General features: G+C 42.3%; 2 protein-coding genes across 4 annotated transcripts in view; one reads left to right on the top strand and one right to left on the bottom strand.

Moving 5' to 3' along the window:
* HID1 (HID1 domain containing) overlaps nt 1–4810 on the bottom strand; it is a 42413-nt gene extending 37603 nt beyond the window's left edge. Inside the window, exon 1 of the mRNA XM_083487129.1 lies at nt 4472–4810. Within this exon, the coding sequence (XP_083343255.1) occupies nt 4472–4537 (66 nt within the window). The 5' untranslated portion in view covers nt 4538–4810. The remainder of the gene's footprint in view (nt 1–4471) is intronic.
* A 2548-nt stretch (nt 4811–7358) lies between these two features.
* Nucleotides 7359–22050, top strand: part of CDR2L (cerebellar degeneration related protein 2 like) — a 31241-nt gene continuing 16549 nt past the window's right edge. The window contains exons 1-2 of one of the 3 annotated variants that reach the window (XM_083487225.1): nt 7359–7760; nt 8223–8373. In XM_083487225.1, coding sequence (XP_083343351.1) covers nt 8295–8373 — 79 coding nt within the window. In that variant the 5' untranslated portion in view covers nt 7359–7760; nt 8223–8294. Of the gene's footprint in view, nt 7761–8222; nt 8374–10070; nt 10173–22050 lie in introns of those variants that run through there. The other 2 variants (XM_083487224.1, XM_083487226.1) reach the window with 2 other exon arrangements.

Raw genomic sequence — 22050 nt, forward strand, 5'->3', positions numbered from 1 at the left:
TAAGCAGAGCCCAACAAAACTACCTTAAGCTGCTACCAGACTGATGTTCAGCTGTGCCATCCTTGATATGCCAGAAAGTTTCTACCACTTCCATTAGAATTAAAATGTATATTGAAATACAAAGGCATTGCAGGCGAAGATATCTGAACATAACATAACCACTTGCTGCAGACATGCTGTGATATGTCTGCAAACCTAAGAGGACCAAGGGTATTATAAGAGAGCTAATGATCAAAAGTAACTATTACCAGTGATGCATTTATGGCAAGGGGGTGGGTGTGAAACGTACCACCATCACCCCCACTACAAATGTAGCCAAGGAGCACAGCTCTTCTTATCATATGCCAGAAAATCAACAGCTACAACCATTTGATCTCAAATCTCCATAAATGAAATTCTAATAGGAGATATAGGAAACACAATTATCTTATTACAGTGTAATGCTTTAATATCTATTTGTAAGTACTGTAAGTACCACTGAGTAAGGCAGGCCCAATGAGTTCAAGGGAACTTACTTCCAAGTAAACAGGTACATGATTGCTGCCTTAGTTGAGTATTTGAGGAAAGGGGTTAGAGCCAGGAAACATAGCTGAGGTTTAAAGTAATTGGTATAAAATAAAGCAAGAGATTTAATCCAGCCACTCCAGGCATAATCCACCCCAGACCTAGAGAAAGTGAATGTGTGTATCAAGTGGTGTGTTGTGCATTTTAGTTCTGTCTTAACAGCTTTGCTTTAACTTGAGAGAAATGAAAGGAGCTACTTAAATTCCAGTGGACCTGATAATTTCCAGAGAATCAAGAGCTCTGCACAAGATTCCTGAGGAAACAGGATACATCTGCAGAAACAAGAGAATAGTGCTACCCTTTGAAACAGGAAAAGGCAACAACACACTCTTCCAAATCAGCATTAGCTAGATTTTCAAATAATGGTAACTTCATAAAGATAGTGCAATGCAGAATTTTGGACTTATGTGGGAAATCTGGGTTCAAATCCTTGCTGAAGTTGGTGGTCTTGATAAAATCACAGTCTCCTAGCCTACTTATAAGTTTGGTGCAATAATAAGATGCTTTGTAACTGCCCAGAGCCTTTTATGAGGGGAGACAATCTAGAGCTGTATAAAAATGAAAGGAGATCCTATGCTTACACCTGCAAGGTAAGACAGGTATACAAATTAGCCCGCTGAATTGTACTTAATGTTGTCAAGCAAGAAAGCCTAGTTTGACCGTAGCTGCCCAAATAACTTTTGCTTCTCGTGCCTAAGGCCAGTTGCCTTGCTGAGTTCAAATGCCTAAAATTAATGCCTCTCTATTTGCTAATCCTACCCATCAGTAAAGGAGACAATAGGAAGAAGGAAGGCATGTGATTAAAAAAAATTATCATTTTCTCTGGAGAAAGTATTCCAGTTGCAATATAAAAAGCAATCCATCAACACTGACAGAATGCAATGGCAGGCAGCATATTTTCACCAAAGAGACTATGGAAAAGATAGCACTGCTTATTTGCAATTTGTACAAATTACATTAACATAGTAAAGACACCAGTCCCCAGGTTACAGACGCACATAGCCTTTCATACTGGTCACTTTTGAGGCTTTTTGAAAATTATCTCATTAGAAAACACAGACTACAGAAACTATCCATGTGCACCAAGTCCAGTTGGTTCAGATCTGCAGCCTGACATTCATAAAAAGAAATTTGAAATAGTAGGATTTATTAGGTTGCACAAGGATGTGTTGTGTGTATATATAGTCTTTATGATCATTTTTTTGTCAGTCTGTACAACAGTATGACATTATGGTATAGTTTTCATTTTGACAAAACAGTCAAAAGCAACGGCATCAAACTTCAATTCACCTATCCCTGTCTGATATGAAGGATCTATGTTTTTATTATAATGGTGTAATAAACAGCACCACCAACATGTTACATACAGAATGTGGCTGATAAGGCAGTGCTATATCTTACACAGATATTTGGGTGACTGGCCCCAAGAAGGCCTAGTCATACATACTGCCCCTGCAGGTACTGTAGTGCCCTTCTCAAGTATGTAAATATGGGCGTTCCATCTCCTCCACCCACCTTTCCTCATGGCACAGTCTCCCCAGTACTGCTATGGAGGCTTTTAACAAACCAAGCTAGGGACACCAAACATTCACTTTTATAAAAGGAATGAACTTGTAAAGTCAGCAAACCAAAAAAACAACAACTCCTATTTGCTTGCTGTGTACTAGCACTATGCTCAGACTGTGAAACCCAAGGAGACATAATACTTATAGGAGTAAGACTCACTGAATTTAACCGAGCTTTAAGCGTAGATGTCAAAAATTGCAAAGGTTATAGTCTCTTTATACACACACAGCAGTTTTTAATTTTTCCTTTACTCAATTGAAGGATACCACATTAGCACTAAAAGAAAAAAAATTACATAATATTATATTAAACCTAAAGTATTGATATATATTTTTCCATTATCTTTCTTTCAATATATTTGTCTCAACCTCAAGCTGGCTTACAGATTTTACAAATGTAATTATTATTTAGTGATGGGACAAGGAATGTGGGACTAGGCACAAGAAAGCCTAGTCATGTACTGTACCTGCAGGTACAAATCAAATTATTTGGTAATGGGACAAGGAATGTGGGACTCTCAGGATCCCTAACGGGTGCCCTTATTAGCATTCTTTTCTCCTTTGTTGGAACCTGTAGAAAAGGAACCAACAGAAAAGAAAGTTAACTTTTTCCTCATATCATGAGATCTGAACATATAATGCCTGACTCTGAAGGTCTATTCATCCCTCCTTTCATCATAAACTCCACACAGCTAAAATGTCACCATGACTCTGCTGCAAGCAGGCCTTCCACTGCCACATTGCAGCAAATCAAAATAAGTCTGGAAAATCCATGTCACTAGAGCTTCAAAATATCTCTTACTTTTACATATCTGGAGGTCCAAGTACTAGGATACTTACACTGACAATCCTAAGCAGCATTGTTATATGCCAACTAAGGGAGGTGTTTTTTTACAGCCTCTCTGCATTCTCACACTGTACCTGTCTCTAACCATGGTTACTAGTCCTGTGCTTTTTTTGCTGGAGATGGCAAAAATCCACCAGCTGTTGCATTTTGGCCACCGTGCAACAAGCAGGGTAAAGAGAAGAATTTTGCTGAATATATTTGTTGAGAATCTTCCTTTCACCCTTCAAGTACAAATAAAAGGTCTCAAGGCCCTTCCTGTCCCTTGTCAATAAGCACCACCTCACGTAACCCAACCTGTCTGATGTTTCTAAAGTTGCGACAGCTGCTGCACTTTCCAGTACTCACTCAACTATTTGCCTGCAGGCTACCAGTTCATTACCTCTTCTCTCCGTAACCACATTTTTTGTACCCATGCACCTGACTTAAAATTTAAGGGCAAGCAAACAAAAGGCATAACCCGATTAGCCGAACACCATATGCTATGTAACCACTAATTCCCCAGGCTTCCCTGAAAGGGTAAAAGAAAGTTACGCATCAAGGATGTGTGTACCCAAATGATTTGATTCAGTTACCCGATGCTATGAAATAGATGCATATAGGTCAACAAAACAATTCAGCATTTTGCAAACAGGCACAGCCTTGAGCCTTGGTCCTAATCGTACTCATTTTTTACTCCAACTGTGGTTACTTTACCACATACAGTGATTGGGGAAGAGCGTCTACCATCTGGCCTGACCACATCATATTACTAGACTGCACCCTTCCAACTTTCTCCTATGCACCCTACTCTTCTCCTCAGGCCTTCTGCTCCAGTGAGGCCTTCTCCGACTGTTAGGCCCAAATCCTTGAGGCAGCCCACCTCTGTCAGCCTCTATTCACAAACATATGGAGCTGTGGGCACCGCAGGTTTTACTTGGCTGCCTTGCGTATGTGAGAGGCCAAGTTTAATCCTGTGGGTTGTGGAGATAACACACAGATAAGAAAGGGGGGCAATACAAATAAAGGCATGTCAGCAAGCAAATGGTTTGCAGCACAGCAATGTCTGTGAAGATAAATTGACTTAAGACCCACTTTGCAGAGGGCTCGCAAACCCAGCACTTTTCAGGTGCCTGTATGCATCTCACAAGGTCCATTCCCACCTAGATCCCCAGGATGGTGGGCTTACCCCACGTCAACACCCCCCAGAGGGAGACAAGGGGGGTGGATCTTCCAGCGTCAGAAGCTTCCCTGCTGGATCCTGTCAAACCCCAGCCCCACGGCTTCTCCTTGGATCAATGTCTCTGCCCAGGAAGAAGACCCTTTGCCCATCAAAACCCCGTGTCCCCCCCCAACCAACCACCTCGAAAGGCCTTTCCTTCAAGCCCCCTGCACGCCTCTCCTCCTCGCCTGCCTGAGGAGTGAGCCAGCCTCGCCGCCGATGCCTTTGATTTAAGGGGTGCTTCTCCCTCGCAGACCGGCCCTACTCAGGTGCGCTTTCCCCCCCCCCCCGCCTCACCTGCGTCTTGGTGGTGAGCTGGATCACCGCCTTCCTGAAGTTGAGCTTGGAGTCGGCGTTGCCCATCCTCCTCCCGCGCCCGGATCCGGGTCCGCTACCTGCTCACTCCCTTCGGCGGGCCAGAGCGAGCCGCCTCCTCCTCCTCCCTCGTCGCTCGTCACCGCTAACAGCCCTCCTCTCCTTCTCCACCTCTTCCTCTCCTCGGCGCTGCGGGCTCCATCCCGGCGGCTTCGCTCACCTGCTTCCCTGGCGGCGGCGGAGGCTGCTACTCTCTCCCTCCCTCCCTCCCTGTCAAAGGGAGCCGCGCAGCAGCTGATGCTGTTGCTGGTCCTGATCCCGCCTCCCCTCGTCAGAGAGAGGCGGCTCCTCCTCGCGCCTCCCTCCGTCCCCGGCAGCAGCCGCCCCCTTTCCCTAATCGGGAAAAGCCACGCTAAGCCCGCCTCCCTCTCTTCCATCAGCATCGCCTCTCTGGTCCTTAGGCACGCACGCATCATGCATCCCTCCATCTTCTCCATGGGCAAAAAGGCCTTTCTGCTCAGTTGCGGTGACGCCGCCTTCGCACGGCTCCACACTAAAAACATAACCTCTCGGTTTTCCTCCAATTCTGCCTGAAGCGCAGACCGCTCCCTCGCCCCGCCTGCTTCTCGTTGCTGCCTCCACCATTTCCCGCGCTCCTGCCTCATGCACACCCCAGGGTTATTTTCCCCCCTTATACCGCCTTGCGGCTCAGTTCTATATTTGTTTTCACACTGTGTTGAGGAGGGCATCCTCCCCTTAAATGTGTATAAGATTGGAGCCCTACAGTACATCTTCTTCTTAATTATTATCCCAGTGTATCTCATAACTGGTTTTTTGGTCCCTCACACAGAAGAGTCCTATATATATGCATTCACCCTTTCCCCACTTGTTCAACTTATATCTACTACATATTTATGTTCCACTATTAATTTATCTGGTCCATCCTCCACTCCCTTCCAAACTTGAAATGGCAAGATTAGCCCGAGAGATTTTGGTATGCATAAAATTGTACCCACCCATCCTATGTTCTGGCAACATAGGCAAAAAGTACACATCCATATTTTTAACAGTGTGCACACAAAGAATACTGTGCATGCGAAAAGTCTGAAGTTCAAATTCTGGCATATCCAAATATGGCTGGGAATTTAGAGAAGGCACTTGTCTGAAACTGGAGAGCTGTCCAAACCCTTTGCACACATCAGATACATTTCAGGGCCTTGGGTTATTTTGTGGAACATAAAGGTATGGTCATACATATAAGAATACTTTTTAAACATAGCTGTACAAATATAAGGAACGGTTTAAGAGATGATTAGCACACTGTCTCAAATTTGCTACCCAAGTCAACTGCCACAGTTTGCTTCAGAATACGGCCAGACCTTTAAAATAGTTCCTTCTGCTCTTTTCCTGTCTTAAAGTATATAGGTGGCTGGTGAGGGAATTTGAATTGTCCCCATTAATGACTTTGTGTATAAACCAAGTGTGGTAGCTACTCTTCTTTTGCCATAGTAAAAATTGACAAGATATATATTTTCACACACATCCTTCTTAATTTCCACTTTATTCAGTTGCCAGCATTCATCTTTCCTTCTCCCTTCTGTATCACCCACCACTTATATGTTATCTATATTGTAGGCTCATAAATGAAGAGTCCTGTTAAATCAAACCAGAAGCCCATCTAGCCCAGCATCTCGTTCTCACAGTGGTCAACCAAATGCCAATGAGGGCAACAGTACTCTTACCACTTGTAATGCCCAATAACGTATATTCAGAATCACACTGCCTCTGATACTAAAGGCAGTATGTAGCTATCATGGCTGGTAGCCACTGATAGCCTTGTCACCCATGAATCAGTCTAAAATCATTTGTAAGTCATCTTGTTGTAGATAATTCCATAGTTTAACCAGGCACCTTATGAAGAAGTATTTCATTTTGTCTTTCTGAATCTTCCAAAATTCAGGTTAATTGGATGGGCCCTGGTTCTTGTTTTATGAGCAAGGGAGAAAGATTTATCCACTTTCTACACATGAAGGATAATTTTGTAAATATCTGTCATTTCATCTACTTATGTGCCTTCTAAACTAAAAAGCTTAACATATTGATTCCCCCCCATTGGGGAATTACTCCAACCACTCGATCTTTTTGGTTGCCCTTTTTGGAACTTCTTTTGCAGTATATAAAAAAATATCCTTCTTGGAGTGTGGCGTGGCAATTACAGTATTCAAATGCAGCCGGATTTGTATAACAGCATATTAGCAATTTCATTTTTAATTCCTTTTCCTAATAATCCCTCACATGAGGTGGGTTTTTTGTTTTTTTACAGTTGCCACACGTTAGGTCAACATCTTCATAAAGCTATTTGCAGAATTGGGCCTATAGCTATTGCTTGGTTTCTATAGAGGAGCCAAGTGAGCTTTCTCCTAACGCAGGTGTGTGAGGGCTGATCGAGAAAAGACACTCAGCGCATGCGCAAGGACACTATTTCTTCATTAAAGAAAACTAGATTCTGAACTAAACCCTGGGGAAGGGTGGCACATCAAATTAAGTTCTTTTGCCAGTAGTTGATATGGAATCACCAGCGCCCCTCCATCAAATTCAGATGCCTACCCCTGTTCCAAGCTTTCCTACTCTGTCCTCCACTAGGAAGACTATTTGCCACCTCCTATTGCAAGGAACAATCTTGCCTCCCATCTATTTTAATTAATAAGAGACATGGAATCAGATCCCGCGCCCCCCCCCAAGTCGTATTGTTCGTTTATTGCAGCGAGAGCAAGGATTTTCCAAAGGAACAATGGCAAGGAATAATGCCAGCATAAGCTGTCGTGAAAACATTCATCGCTGGCTCTTACCCAACACACACATCCCCAGCGCGCAAAGTAAAAGCTGTGCAGGCTGCCGTAGTAAAAAGGACCTCCCACTTATGTGCAGATTCACAGATTTGGGTTCTGTTTTGCTTTTTGACTGGCACCTTCCACGGCTCCGCCCCTAGCTCTCTACATCCTGGAGGAATGCAAGCCTCAAATCCGCCTAGCAGCTAAAATGCATCTGGAATTCCTCTGATGAGAAGGATCGGGCGGGTAAAAAAGGAAAAGGAGGGAGGTCTGCTCTCCCTCTCCCTCCTCCCCTCCTCCCGCGCCCATGTCTTTTGCATGGAATTTTTTTTGCAGCAGTTCCATGCTAGAGGTCTCCACCGAGCTGCACAAATAGGAACTGGCTGCATCGGAAGGTTGCTCTTTCTTTTGTGCATCATCACCCAGCGAAGTCGGCGCAAGTAAGAGAGCCTTTGCAGTCTTCAGGTTCTTGTTCCCGTCCATAACAAAGACTTAATAATCCCTCCGCTCCCAGCCTGAAAGCAAGATTTTGGCGTGGAGGACAAGAAAAAGGCCGGGGAAATCCGTACGCCACGTCTTCTCTGCTCTCGCTCCCTCGCCAAAGGGCTGATGGAGAGAGAAGGAAGGAAGGTGATGCAGAGATAGAGGGTGAGAGGGAGAGAGAGCTCGATGCCTGCTACTACTGCAGCAGCAGCAGCACTGATCACAATAGCACATCTGCAAAGCCATTGTCCCAACCTTACGTCTGCGCAGGATCAGACCTACTGGCCGATTCCCAGCCTTAAAGCCTGGCGACTGGATCCTGCCTTCATCAGCTTGGGTCTTTGGGAGAAGATCCTCTCTGCTCCCCCTCCCCCAGCGCCGGTCTTTTCTCACCCTTGATTGTATATATCTTTCTGCAGTGTCCTCTTTGAGAGCTCAGCCTCTCTCTGCTTTACTGCTCTGTTTTGGATGTTTCCGGAGTAGGAGAGCTAATGCTGAGCGCCGACAGAATGGAAGAGTTTCAAAGCGAGGAAGAGGAACCCTGGTACGACCAACAGGACTTGGAGCAAGGTAAGGAAACGTATAAAAAAACAAAACACTATAGCACCAAAGCCATGACGATCTTCACACAGGGGATGACCTAGCAGAACGGGATAGGGACACAGAAGCAAATAGGCTGGAAAAAGCTTCCTAATCCAACTTCTGAAACGCCATTCTCTCTCCGCCTTCAATACCTGAAAGACTGCACCATCTCTCAGGGGAGCTAAACCATCGGATTGTAAATTTAATATTTCACCGTACATCAATGGGGAACTCTTTAAGTTAAAAGGCCTCTGTAGACTCAGGGAAAGCTGCATACATTTTGCCCCAAGTTATCCTGATGGGAAAAATACGTCACCATGTCATTAGTGTTCGTGGTGTTAGACCTCTGCAAAAATGGTCATGGCACTTGATTTGAGTCCCAACTATTTAGCTGTTAGTGCTAGTTTAGATTAGATTAAGTCATGTTGGTTACAGACAATTGTAAATCAGTAAGAAGTGACTTGTACAGAAATGGGAGAGAGATATAATGAGAATGGAGAAAGTTTTCAGTTGCAAACAACCAAAAGTAAGTGAACCATATTATTTTTTTTGAAAGATAGAAATTTGTTTTGTACGTTTCTTTTTAAACGAGCAGCCACAAATTTATGCTGTATGCTTTCAACATAAGCAATATTTGCTGTACAAGCTGCATTAAAAAAATTAAAATGTTATTTGTGTCAAACTCTTACTGACCACTAGGAAATCTCTCCTTTTCTTGTATGAGAGCCCCAAAAATGAACCTTCCTATGCTCAGTAAAATAAAGGAATTGAAGATAAACCTACAACTGTAATACTGAATTAAATGCAGACATAACTGTTGGTGAGATAATCTCTTCAACTAATAGCTTCACATGGATGCTCATAGCCTTAGGAGATTTTGCTGGAACATAAGTTTTCATAACTTCAGTTGCAGAGGAGGAAATGAGAAAAGACTAAACATTCCATTTACAACATCGCACACTTAAACTAATAAAAAATATGCAGCCTAGATATTAGAGGTGCAAAACATTCATGAAACTGGAGATCAGATCAATACCCTTGTATTGTGGAGAGAGAGAGAGCCATAGCTAAGCATTTTATATGCCAATGAATTAATCATGTCCTTAACTCTTAGATGTACTTTGGCCAGGTTGTGGCCTTACACTTGGGCGATGGGGTGTTTCAGCTTACTCCATCCCGTCAAAAGGAAGGCAGGATCCTAAGATGGAATGCAAAAGTGAGGATTCTGTGTAGGGAATCTAGGTTAAAACACAATTGACTTGATCCTGAACAGCATGCAACTTGGCCTCAATTTCTTGAGGCAGCATCAAGAAAGTAAATATATTTCCACCCCCAAAAAAGTGAGGTTATTATGAGGGCTTGCTTGGTGACACTGAACCCAACGTGTGACAGTGTTCAGTAACTTATGCTTGCTTATGTGAATGGGAAGGGAGTTTGAATAATATGAAAAGAACTGATGCTTCCAGAGGATGAAAACAATTTGGAGAGCTACCATATCCTTGCATACCATTTTAAAAACTTGAGCCAACACCTAAGTGCCTAGGATGGGAGCAAGCCAACAGTAACATTAGCATAACATCAGTAAACATCATTTTCCACTGGCATTGGAGGTGGTGTTCCATGCTGATAAACTGTCACAGTTATTGAAGAACAGGGTCCAGGAACATAGAGGTTATAATAAAGAAGCTTAAATCAGCTAGGAATCCGAACATGGAGAAGATGTTGAGGTCTGCTATTGCTTAATAACTACAACCACAGTTAATATGTACAATACACAAAGCTGACAAGTACTTACAGTACAGTATTGTATTCTGTGCAACTGCATTGAGACGGAATAGCAGTCTCTGGTTGATTACTGTCTCTTAAGTTTAACACATTATTGCAGGCTTGTCGTTTTTTTAGTTGGGAAATGCGGAAGCTTTTAAAAGGTGCAGAGTGTGTTATGCATTGCTAAGAGGATCAGGATGTGAGCCTTCTGGGGGTCACGGAGGCAAGGTAATATTTGGCAGCAGATTCAGACAGGGTGAGTGACCTTTCCTGCAGGTTAAATGCTGAAACTGCTGAAGGCAAAGTAATGTGGGAATGACACCAGTCTTGATTACTCCAAATAAAAAAATTCCTTCCAGTAGCACCTTAAAGACCAACTAAGTTAGTTCTTGGTATGAGCTTTCGTGTGCATGCACACTTCTTCTTTATTTTGACTATGGCAGACCAACACGGCTACCTATCTGTAACTTGATTACTCCAGTTTGTAATGTGATTTTGCTCGGTTATCAAAAGTGTTCTTTATGTAGGAATAATAAAAGCTGCCTCCCAAGCAGTCAGTACTTTAAGTAGGAATTCAGCAAAGGGTTATTATGATCACTAACCACTTAGCTACTGGTTCATTATACCCACATTCTAAGCATAATGTCTCCATACAGTACTAGGTTCTTTTCTTTTCTCTGAATTTCCAGCTGTCTGGATATTCACATCTCTGCCTCAGTAAGTCTGCTTGCATGAACTATCAGTTTAGTTATGTCTTTCACTGCCTAGAGACTTCACATGAGGCAGTTGTGAAGTTGTAATATTATTTGTATTAACAAATAATAAGTTCTAGGGTTTCCCCCCTTTTCATTAATTATGTCTCTTATCTAAAAGCCATTTTTGAATGATGCACATTGATCCCTCTTGCTCTCTGCTTGTAATACAGGGTATTTAGTATTCTACATGGCTAAAGTCAATTGGTAGCCTATGTGGAATGATGAAATAGCAGCTTCTATTTGTAATATCAGCTTCTGTTTGTAATGGAAAACAGCTTTCTTTCCCTTGTGCTGTTGAAAATTAAATGAAGAATATCTTCTGAATTCTGAAGTACACTGCACATGACCTTGCTCTTCGCCTGACCACCACCATCCTCCTCCTCCTCTCCTTGTCCTTAAATATATACCAGTCAAGAACATTTCTCTCCAATGCAAGGCTTCATTTAAAACTAAACTGGAATCAGTTTGGAGAGTATGTGCAAATTTGAGATCTACACACTCTTTGCAGAGTTCCTGTTCCTGAATATAACAGAAACCTACACCCTTGACTCTAATAATTTAAGTGGCGTGTTTACTGTTTATGTTATTGTCTGAGAAATACTAGTTCCTTAAGAAAGGGGGATTAGACTAGTTGACTTTCAGGTTTATTTCAGCTCTTTGCTTTTAGAATGCTTTTCATAGAAAAAACTATTAGGTATATTAAGTGATCTTAGATTTAGTAGTATGACTGAGCCTTTTTCAGGTAATATCAGCTTCTGTATATCGTTTCAGATTTAATTCAGCCATTGAACTTGGAGAATATTGACAAATGAGTTTATTTTGTTTCCAGAAGTAAGATTTTGTACTTTTTTATTTTTAGACATGCTTTTATTGTTGACAAACAGCTGGTGATGGCACTGTAATACTACACTTAAAACAATGCCACTAAATTGTAGCTTTTGTTGCTTTAATGGCTGCAAAGAACAGTCTATAGAAAAAACCGGTTTGGCAGAGCAAGAGTGTAAACACGGATTTTGTTTAATCAGAAACCCTTTTCCCATTTGCTGAAGACATGCGTTGTGTGGCCTTGTTCCTTTAAGGAAGTCCTGCAATTGGAATGCATGAATGAAGGTAGAGCTGTGGAGAGAAGTGGAGACAATGAGCCTTGTTTCTGGCAGCTGGAACATGATGATGTGGCTGTACTGACATAATGCAGTAACTTCCCAAGGAATGTTTGCTATGAGAGCTCAAGGGAGTGAACTAGGAAACCTGAACTATAAAGAATCAGGGGAATATTTCTACTTCTTGGCTTATTATTTAGTTCAGCATAAATATACCAGAAGAGAATTGCAGTCACAGGCCAAATAGCCTGCCTAGCTGCTATGGCTCAGCAGGCATGATGTTCATGTAAGTGATATACACAATTATTTCATTTTTTTCATTGATGTTTTACATTTCTACTCTCTCTAAGATGCTTAGGGTGATGTGATCGGTCCCCCATTTTCCCTTATAACAACTCTGAGTTGGATTAGGCTAAGAGATGGTGATTGTCCCAGGCTTATCAACTGAGAGTCATGGTTTAACATGGATTTTAATTACTTGCATGCGCACGCACATACACACACACACACATATCTGCCATTGTTTGTTTCCATTGTGATCCTTGGTGGTAAACAAGGAGGAGGAATATAGTCAACAGCCATTAAACGGGGGTGGGAGGGCATCTGTACTTACTTTCAGAAATAACAATAGTTTGCTCCAGGAGTGAAGTACTTCACATCCGTTCTGCTTGCACTGCTGTTCTTCTCACCTGGTCCTCACCCCCTTCCTAAGCTGAGAATAAACCATGTAGTAGCTGGTACATAGAGCATGTAAGAAAGGATTCTTCTTTGCATTATGTGACGTGTAAGTTAGGATGAAGGAGGCTGCATTGCAAAACAAATCTGCATTGCAAAACAAATCTACCTAAGTATTTCTCCTACCTGGGAAGACAGAACTCTTTACAGGCTTCTCCCAAGTCTTTTTATGTGTTGCATTTGGGGACAAATCAACGTATGGAGGGAAAGGTTGGAGATAGGAGTAGGGCCAGCAGGCATGATCCCAACTTCCGTCTGTTTAAGGGTCCTGTGTGTCCTGTTTGAACATGGATAGGCTCTTGTATGCATGACTGGGAAACCTTCATTTTTCCAGGATACTAGATGTTAAGCACTTTCAGGTATATTTGCGTAGATTCCATTCATTTGGGACCCATGAGTTCATGGAAGTCCAGGAAAGGACCAGCAGGTGTTTGCTGACCACCTGTACAGCACTACTGACTTTCAGCTATGCAAAGAGAAGCAGCAACAAATTACTGCTAACCAAACATAAACAGTAGGGAAATACCTAATAGTAGCTCCAGCAGTAAACCAGGCATGAACTGCTAATGCAAACATACCATATGTGTACACTTAAGCCATATAACGTTAATGCCCACTCCAGAGCACAAATCTAAGCATTCTTCTCTCTCAGGATCCGTAGTCTGTTTAGGCAACTTGTCACTTGTTTTGCTCACATGTAACAACACAAAATGATGTTACTGTCTTTCACTGTGGGCTCCGGCATTCATTATGCTTCATCCTTGTACCAAGATGTAACTGCTGCACTTTCCACTAGGTGTCTATAAATCTTTTGATACAGAAGAGTAGCTGTTAACTGCAAAAGTTTTTCAAGTACTGTATTCATTTAAAGGGCTTCAAAGGGATAATTGCAATGTAATATGTTACTTGACGGTAACTAACCTGGAGTGTGTTGCAGTGACGAAGAATGCGCAGTTACATCCTGTGTCTTCAGCATTGCTAATACTCCAGTTGTTGTTTTTTAAGAATCTGAACATTTTCATAGAGTTTCTGGGCAAATGTATTCAACATGTAAATCAGCAGGTTTGCCACTCATGAAATGTGAATATATCTTAAAACTTGAACAATTTTTTAAAAAGTATATTGCTAGATGAGGAGGTTGATAAAAACGACCCGGTTGGCAAGAAAAGATTGTTGGATTATGTAAAACCATCCTAATCACAACTTTAGGTAATAATAAAATTACTTTATTGCACTAGCCAAAGACCATGGCATCATTCTCAAAGGGAATCATAATTCTGTAAAAGCGATTCTTAGTATGGCAAGTGGGAGCTTTGTCAAATAATTAGCTCAGATGTGCTCCGTTTTGATAAGTGGGAACCTTTTGGTAGAGGCAATCGTGGTTAAATCCCTTTCTGCATCGGACCTGAAGAGACAATCTCTAAGTGCCTCTTATCCATCCATCTTCATGATCACCTGAAGATCTTGGGTCAAGAGGCATTGGATGCCATCCTTCCAACATTTGGTCTGTTCCTGCTCTGTGTGGGAAAATCTCTCCTCTGAGAGAGATTCAAGTCTTTTCACATAGTTTAGACACAGATAGTCAATTCTAGCCCATATTGCACAACCTTAGGTAATTCACAAGAGCATTGCTACCTCATGGCTTGCCCAGAAATTTCTCAGCCAGATTAGTCAGTTAGAAATACATAGCTTAATTAAATTTACACAAGACCCTTCTTTTCCCCCCCATAATGCATTTTAGGCAATGAACTTGGCCAGCTTTATTGCTAAAGCTGGGGTGTATGTTTTGTTTGATTAGTGGGGAGGCTTTTGGGGTGGAGTTGATAGGGGCCTAAAACTTTCTGCAGTGTCTCTCTCTGCACCCAGTTAACCACTCTGAAATTCAAGTCCGTACATTGCTGGGAATTCAGAAACACGTGGGTTATTTTATTGGCTAGGTTTTGTAAACAAATGTACAATAACTCTCATTTCTGACATGGCCAGAAATACTTATCAGATACACCAGACTGAAGCATTGTGGATAAAGAAGGGAATGAAAAAGGTCATTCCATCGAGTGGCAGAAAGCTTCCCAACTTGTCTCATAAATCTGGTTGTGCTGCTCTGAAGGAGCGTGATGCAGATTGCCTGGCACTGTGGGCTGTGCCGCTGTGATTGGCTGGATGTTGTTTGACCCAAAATCTGCACAGTCAGAAGGATGCTGCTGGCTATCTCTGCAGTATCTGAAGCTCTTATTTATTTATGAGTCTAAACAAGCAGGTGTGTTCAGCTAGTGGAAACTTTTTTTCTTAACTGCTGAGCTGCCATACTGCTAAACCAGTGGCCTGTGTAAGATGCAGAGGCAAAGATTATATTTAGTTATTAAATTTAGAGCAGGGAAACCCTTTTGAACCCAAGGGCCAGAGGCCAAAGTAGATGGTGGAGCAATTAATGTGATTTTTTTTCTTTGTACGGTAGGCTACTTTCTTCGCACACGCACATCCCTCTCTATCTTTCATCCAAGCAAGCAACTCGAGTTCAAGGGCATACTGCAGCCAGGAAAAACCACTCAAGGAAGATGTGGAGGAGGACTGGTGAGGGGTGTAGCCTGAGGAGAATTCAGAGGGCCAGCTATGGAGGCATAAAATGCTACATTTGGCCCTCGCTTGGTTTTAGAGCCTCTTCCAGCATTAAAAATAAATAAATAATTGTGGGCACAGAAGTGCTTCATGAATAATTTCCACAGTTAAATTGTATTATAGGAAATACTAATGCAACCAGCCTAAGTAGGGCTGGACGATATCAGCTTTTTGACGATATACCGAGATGTTGAAAAAACTGCATTGGCCTCTGCCCACGAGGCACCTGGTGAAACTGCCCCAGCTTTCACCTCTCACCTCACAACTCATTGTGTCCTCTTCATTTTGTAGCAGTATTCACATGGATTAAAAATGTAATGTGGAAAGGCAGCCCCTTCCATGGACTAGATTCTGGTCACTGGAACATGTCAAGGAGATTCTGAAACTGATTTTCTTAAAGGAAAGAAAAATCCACACACACCCCGCCAAATCTCCTGGAGAAAGGGAATTATTTATGCACAGATTGATCTGTAACTTCCTGTGAGAACCTCCTATGGAAGATCTTTTTAGCACTTGGTTCCACATGCAGGAGAGAGTAGAATTAGAAGGAAATTGCAGTTAGAAAGTCAAGCCAGTGGGTGATTTGAGGGCAGGGGAGAAGCAAAATGGATCCTCTGAACCTTGGAATGGCCACCTGGCTGCAGATGTTTCTCCCTGTCTAATCTATAAATAGAAAAATTTGCCTCATGAATCCTAAATGTCATTCCAACCCTAGCGACATAGACTTGTATTAGTCATTTGTGGCACGTCAGCAGCCTAGGAGGAGGGGGGAAAGCAATTTGTTTTGCAACTTAGAAAAACCTTCCGGGATACCTGCCTGAAATTATTTTTTAAATGGGCACAATCCAGCACTCCTGTTGGAATCAATGAGATTGGAAATCAAAGGGTCTTACATTCTGCCAGATCACAACCTCTGCTAAATTGCCAATATCATCTTTCAGTAATGGAGTATTTTGCTGCTGCTTCTTTTTCATTTAAGCTATCATTTTTTGATAGCTGATAGTTTTAGCCTTTTATCATATGACCGGTCTTCTATGCCTATTAATATTTCAATATTTCTCTGTTTTACTCCCTTTAATAGTGAAGTCAGGTGCTGAGGGTCAACAGAATTGGAGACCAAAGGGGAGCCATTAGGAAACAAGATGGGGGAGGTATCTGCATCCTCAGGGAAACTCCAAGATTTGCAAAACTAAGTCTCCCCCCCCTTTTTAAAGTGGCAGCCTCTCTCCCCCCAAAAAAACAGTCCAAGGACTTTGTAGCCACAGAACACTGAGAGTCCAGTTGCAAATCTGGGAAGGGCAATTGAGGTATAGAAGTTGGAGGAAAGGGATGGCTAGCTGGCTGTTCCTGTTAGGAGATAACGATATACTGCAACATTTTGGTTGCAGGTCCCACTTGTTCCTTACTATTGGTCACCATGCTTGTGTCTTTACTGTGCCACTATCATACTACATGAAGCATGAAGGGGATTCTTATGTGCGTTTGAAGTAGATGGGTACATGGCTCTGAAGGAAGGTGCGGTTTGGAACGGTGCTCTTGAGAATGAATAGTAATGCCTCTGCACCATTGGCTCCTTCCCAGAGAAGAATTATTATTTCTGCTCAGTCACCTACACAGAGTGCAGCAGTGAGTGCAAAGGATTATGGGGACTAGGTAGCCTGTTTCTAAAGACCTGAACAACACAGATAATGAGCTGGTTATGTTGAGGGCTGAAGAATAAAGCAACCATGAGGTCGGTCAGGATCCCCGGCTTTGTATGACGCATGGATGCAGAAAGGAGTTTGGGAGTTTCTGCAGTGCAGCTCCTTCCCACATGACTACGGTAATGTAAGAAGCTCCAGGCCACATGGGAGGTGGGTGTGCTGCATCTCCTCCCCACACCAGCAGGATTCCTCCTGGAATCTAGGACAGAAGCTGGCGCAGGAACAGGCTGCAGCAGGGGCTCCTCTTATGTGCCCAAGTCTTCGGATGCTCTCTTCATGATGCAGGAAGGAGCAGGCTGAACCACAAGAGGTGGCTCTGTGTTAACAATAACCCAGATTCCCAGTGTTCACAGTAGACGTTTATGCCTCTTGATTGCTCTACCTTAGTGTATCTCTGAAAGGCAGCTGCAAGCACAGACTCTTCCTGATTTAGTAAGAGTATGCAAGGATCACCCAGGTTGTAGACAAGTATGGGGACAGGGAAAAGGTTATTTATTGTTGGCAAAATGCTGGGAAATACAGTCTAATGAAGAAATGCCAACTGAGACATCTTAAATGCCATGTAACACCTCAACGTCGGTAAGCATTTATGGTTACTGTTTTCATACTGATTACAGTGGTACCTCGGGTTACATACGCTTCAGGTTACAGACTCTGCTAACCCAGAAATAGTACCTCGGGTTAAGAACTTTGCTTCAGGATGAGAACAGAAATTGTGCTCCGGCGGTGCAGCGGCAGCAGGAGGCCCCATTAGCTAAAGCGGTGCTTCAGGTTAAGAACAGTTTCAGGTTAAGGATAGACCTACGGAATGAATTAAGTACTTAACCTGAGGTACCACTGTAAATGCTTTATGTTAGGCTACTCCGAAGAAGACCGGGCATCTTAGAATATCCTGGGGCAGTAAAAATGCTCAAGGAGCGCGGTCTGGATGGTGCCCTTTGCACGTCTTGCAGAAGAGTTCTTTCCCAGGGAACACAGGCCCATAAACTTAAAGAGATTTAAACCGGATTAAAGTATCATGGTGTTGACTTGTGGGAAGCAGAAGTTACAAATCAGACTGAGCCGCTCTCCATTTTGATTCTGATGTAGTTGGTCAGGAACCTATTTGAGAGTAGATTGACATGATTTACATATTGTTGCACTAAGAACAAAGGAAGAGTCTGTGAAAATGATTCCTAGGCTTTATGCTTACCTGCTGCTACAGAGGGCTGAAAGGTGGTGTGGCCCATGATAGAGACAAGCAGGTTCTCCAGACACTAATGAGTGGCTGCTGATTGAACAGCAGGTTCTTTTCCTTCATGCAACTATGTACTTTGCTATCCACATACTTTTAAGTGGCTGCATTGGCGAGAGGAGATTTTTTTAATGATACTTTTCTTTATGGGGAGGCTGATGAGAGGAGAGGAGTGCTTTGTGGTTTAACTAAAGAGAAACTGATTTGGGGGGGGGTCTAGTTATGGGCTTAGATACATTAAGGGAGGGTTTATCTATAGATTATCTGAGAAATCAACTGGTTAGCTTTCTGAGAAATAGGTATTGTTGTTGCAGCCAAAAAAAAAAAAAAGTGCCCTCAGACAAGTGGCCTGGTGTTTGGAGGACCAGGCTCTTGCTTGTCTCTTTGCCTCATTGGTTTGCCTTCTATGAAATGGGTATTGTGTTGCAGTAGGCAAATGGGGTGCTTCAATGAATTGCTTAGTGTTTTCAGCTCAGAGAGAGAGGAAAAAAATAGCCTGTGCATTGTAACTTCTCAGCTTCCACATCTGTAAAATGGGTAATTTTTTTTATAGAAAGACTTCTGCCTCCTTATTTCCTCGATCATACCATGTGTGACTTCATTCAACTCAGTAGCATGGCTCATTTTCTTGAGGCATCTATCTGCTCTTCGTGTATGTTTTTTCTGCTTACTGTTCGTAGCACAGTTGTCGTCTGGATTGCCTTTCATTTCTGGGGTCTTGATATCATGTGTGGATAAGCATTGCCCTTGTGTTTTTATGATGGGGGGGGGCTGCCAACTGGTCAAGCTCTGCCTCTTATCTTTAACATGCAAGACTCAGTGGTTGTATTTGTAACAACTTCACTTTGGGAGGCACCGGCTGCCACTGCGTTCTTGATTCCTGAACTGATGCTCTGTTTTCCAAAATTAATCTTGTTGTTATTGTTTAGTCGTTTAGTCGTGTCCGACTCTTCGTGACCCCATGGACCAGAGCACGCCAGGCACTTCTGTCTTCCACTGCCTCCCGCAGTCAAACTCATGCTGGTAGCTTCACGAACACTATCCAGCCATCTCGTCCTCTGCCGTCCCCTTCTCCTTGTGCCCTCCATCTTTCCCAGCATCAGGGTCTTTTCCAGGGAGTCTTCTCTTCTCCTGAGGTGGCCAAAGTATTGGAGCCTCAGCTTCACGATTGTCCTTCCAGTGAGCACTCAGGGCTGATTTCCTGAAGAATGGAGAGGTTTGATCTTCTTGCAGTCCATGGGACTCTCAAGAGTCTCCTCCAGCACCATAATTCAAAAACATCAATTCTTCGGCCTTCTTTATGGTCCAGCTCTCACTTCCATACATCACAACTGGGAAAACCATAGCTTTTACTATACGGATCTTTGTTGGCATAGTGATGTCTCTACTTTTTAAGATGCTGTCTAGGTTTGTCATTGCTTTTCTCCCAAGAAGCAGGCGTTTTTTAATTTCGTGGCTGCTGTCACCAAATGAATCTTAGGGACAATTTAAATGTTCAGCAAAATCAAGCAGTAAAATGTTCCCTTGTTGTACCACACTTGACTCAGGTGTGCAAAGCAAAATGCTTTTTTTGAATGTGTGGAGACTTTTTGTCATGGGATATCGTTCGGACTGGCAAAGCCCCTCCTTAGCCAGTTGAAATAACAACAAGGACAAATTCCACTTCTTAATTCTACTTAAGCTGGCCTTTTAGTACCACAATACTAACATGGTTTCTTTATTTGCCATTGAGTTGTTCAAAGCTCTTGTCAAATGCTTGAAAAATTGTATTTTAGTATGTATAATATATCTAGTGTTTGTGTATGTATATATGTAATATAATATAATATCTACACAGAGGTGGATTAAATGGACAGCTGGCGATTAAAGTGTGTTGTGTAGACCTTCATCATTTTACACTGATGGTTATGAATTCCACAATTCGTTCAGTTGTAAAGAAAGGCTAGCAATCTCAACTGTGGTTAGCTTAGTCTGGAGTTATGAGTGTTACATTTCCAGAGGAGTAGACATGTTAAAACCTGCAGCAAAAACTACAGAGAGGCTTGTGGCACCTTAAAGGCTAGTTGCCTAACCTAGAGTCCTCGTCAAGTTGCCGTGGAGCAGAGGAATGATGAATGAAGGTCATGAGGTTCCTAAAAAGCATGCCGTAAAAAGCTTCCTAAAGCTGTATAAATTTTAAAAAGCTTTAAAATCTCTGGAGGTTGAAACACAAGAAGTTAAAGGCCAGGGATAAACCATTAAATCTGCCTTCTTTGGCTTGAAAGACCTGCAAACAAAATGTGGCTTTGGAGACCAGTATTACCTGAGACGTCAAAAATGCCCAAAGTAAGCCCTCTCAGGACATAGGAGATGATATCAGATAATGTGTCGTGGCCTCCTTAAGCACACTTAAGAAAGCAATTGAGATCTGAACAGCAAGAGTCTTGGAAACATCTACTGATCACATAAGTTGTCTCAGATCAAGGAGAGAAGACAGACTCAAAAGGCTAAACAAAGCAACAAGCATTAGTAGATAAGGTGAGCAATATTTTCATGGAAGATGCAGACATTTGTACTGTCTTCACTTTGGAGGCTTCAAAAAAGGAGTTGAAAATAATGATTTTATTTCTTACCACCTGCATTAAAAAAGCTTTAGCAATGGAACACGCGACGGGGAGCAGAGCAGTCTCTACGGGCCTCTTTTGACATTGTTATGTTTCTGCATTTTCACGACAAGAAAACTATTAAGAAAGAGCAGCGACTGTTAAAGCATGAAGTTGAAAGCATGAAGGGTATTGTATTTCAAGGTCTCTCTGTGGAAATGATGCATAAGTCCAAAATTATGAACTCATCACAGTCCTAATAGTTGAAGGATTACAACAATGAGGGGGACTTGCTCTGTTGTGCTGAAGTGTGTGGTGCTCTGAAGTGTGTGGTGGCAATAAGCCCCAGATTAACCATTTTTACAAGTTTAAAGGACAAAAAGAAGAACTGAGGCAGCCCCCAGATTGTATCATACAGGAATCCAAAGGAGCTTGCTTTCTGAAACAGACCCACAGCCCAAACTGAGTCATGATTTGCTGAGACCAAATTGAATCCAAGTTATGTGGATTCTTCCCTCATCCCTAAAGGCAACTGAAAACCTCTGAATATAACCAATTGTGTTTTGAACAAACCACAGTTATAGGTGGGGGAAAAAATTGAAAAGGTTACTCGAAAAAATAGTGAAATGGAACTATTTTTGAAAGATGGCATTAGAATCATTTGTAACATCTCAGTAAGATTCGAGTGCTAATAACATGGTATGTTTGAAAAGCTGAATTTCTTCTGGAACAAGAGATATGGACAAGCTTACATCCTTGGTGGTAGTTCAAAGGAGAACTGTTTCAAAGTTGTGGCATTTTGGTACATTATCTGAGAGCCTTAAACACTTTATAAAGATGGAGATGCTTGGAATATCCTGGTGTTCTTAGTTACTCACTTGAATTTCTGGTGGCCTTGGCTAGCAATTCAGTGAGCATTTCCAGCTGGATGAAAAGGTCTCTGCCTAAGGCGATCATTTTGAATTGATTTTAAACCACTGTTCAGTTGTTTTTTGTACTGTTTTTAAAACGATGTTTAGCTTGTCTTATGGTAAGCATGGAAATCGCCTGGTGACACATGTAAAGGTGATTCATAAATTAATAAATAATAATAATTCTGGATATGTGTCCTTCACAGAAAGTACAGTGGTTGGAATTACAGTCACTAGCTATACTGGTTGGGATATGTAAATC

This window comes from Podarcis liolepis, assembly GCF_965112155.1.
Source record: "Podarcis liolepis genome assembly, chromosome: 2".
NCBI lineage: Eukaryota > Metazoa > Chordata > Lepidosauria > Squamata > Lacertidae > Podarcis > Podarcis liolepis.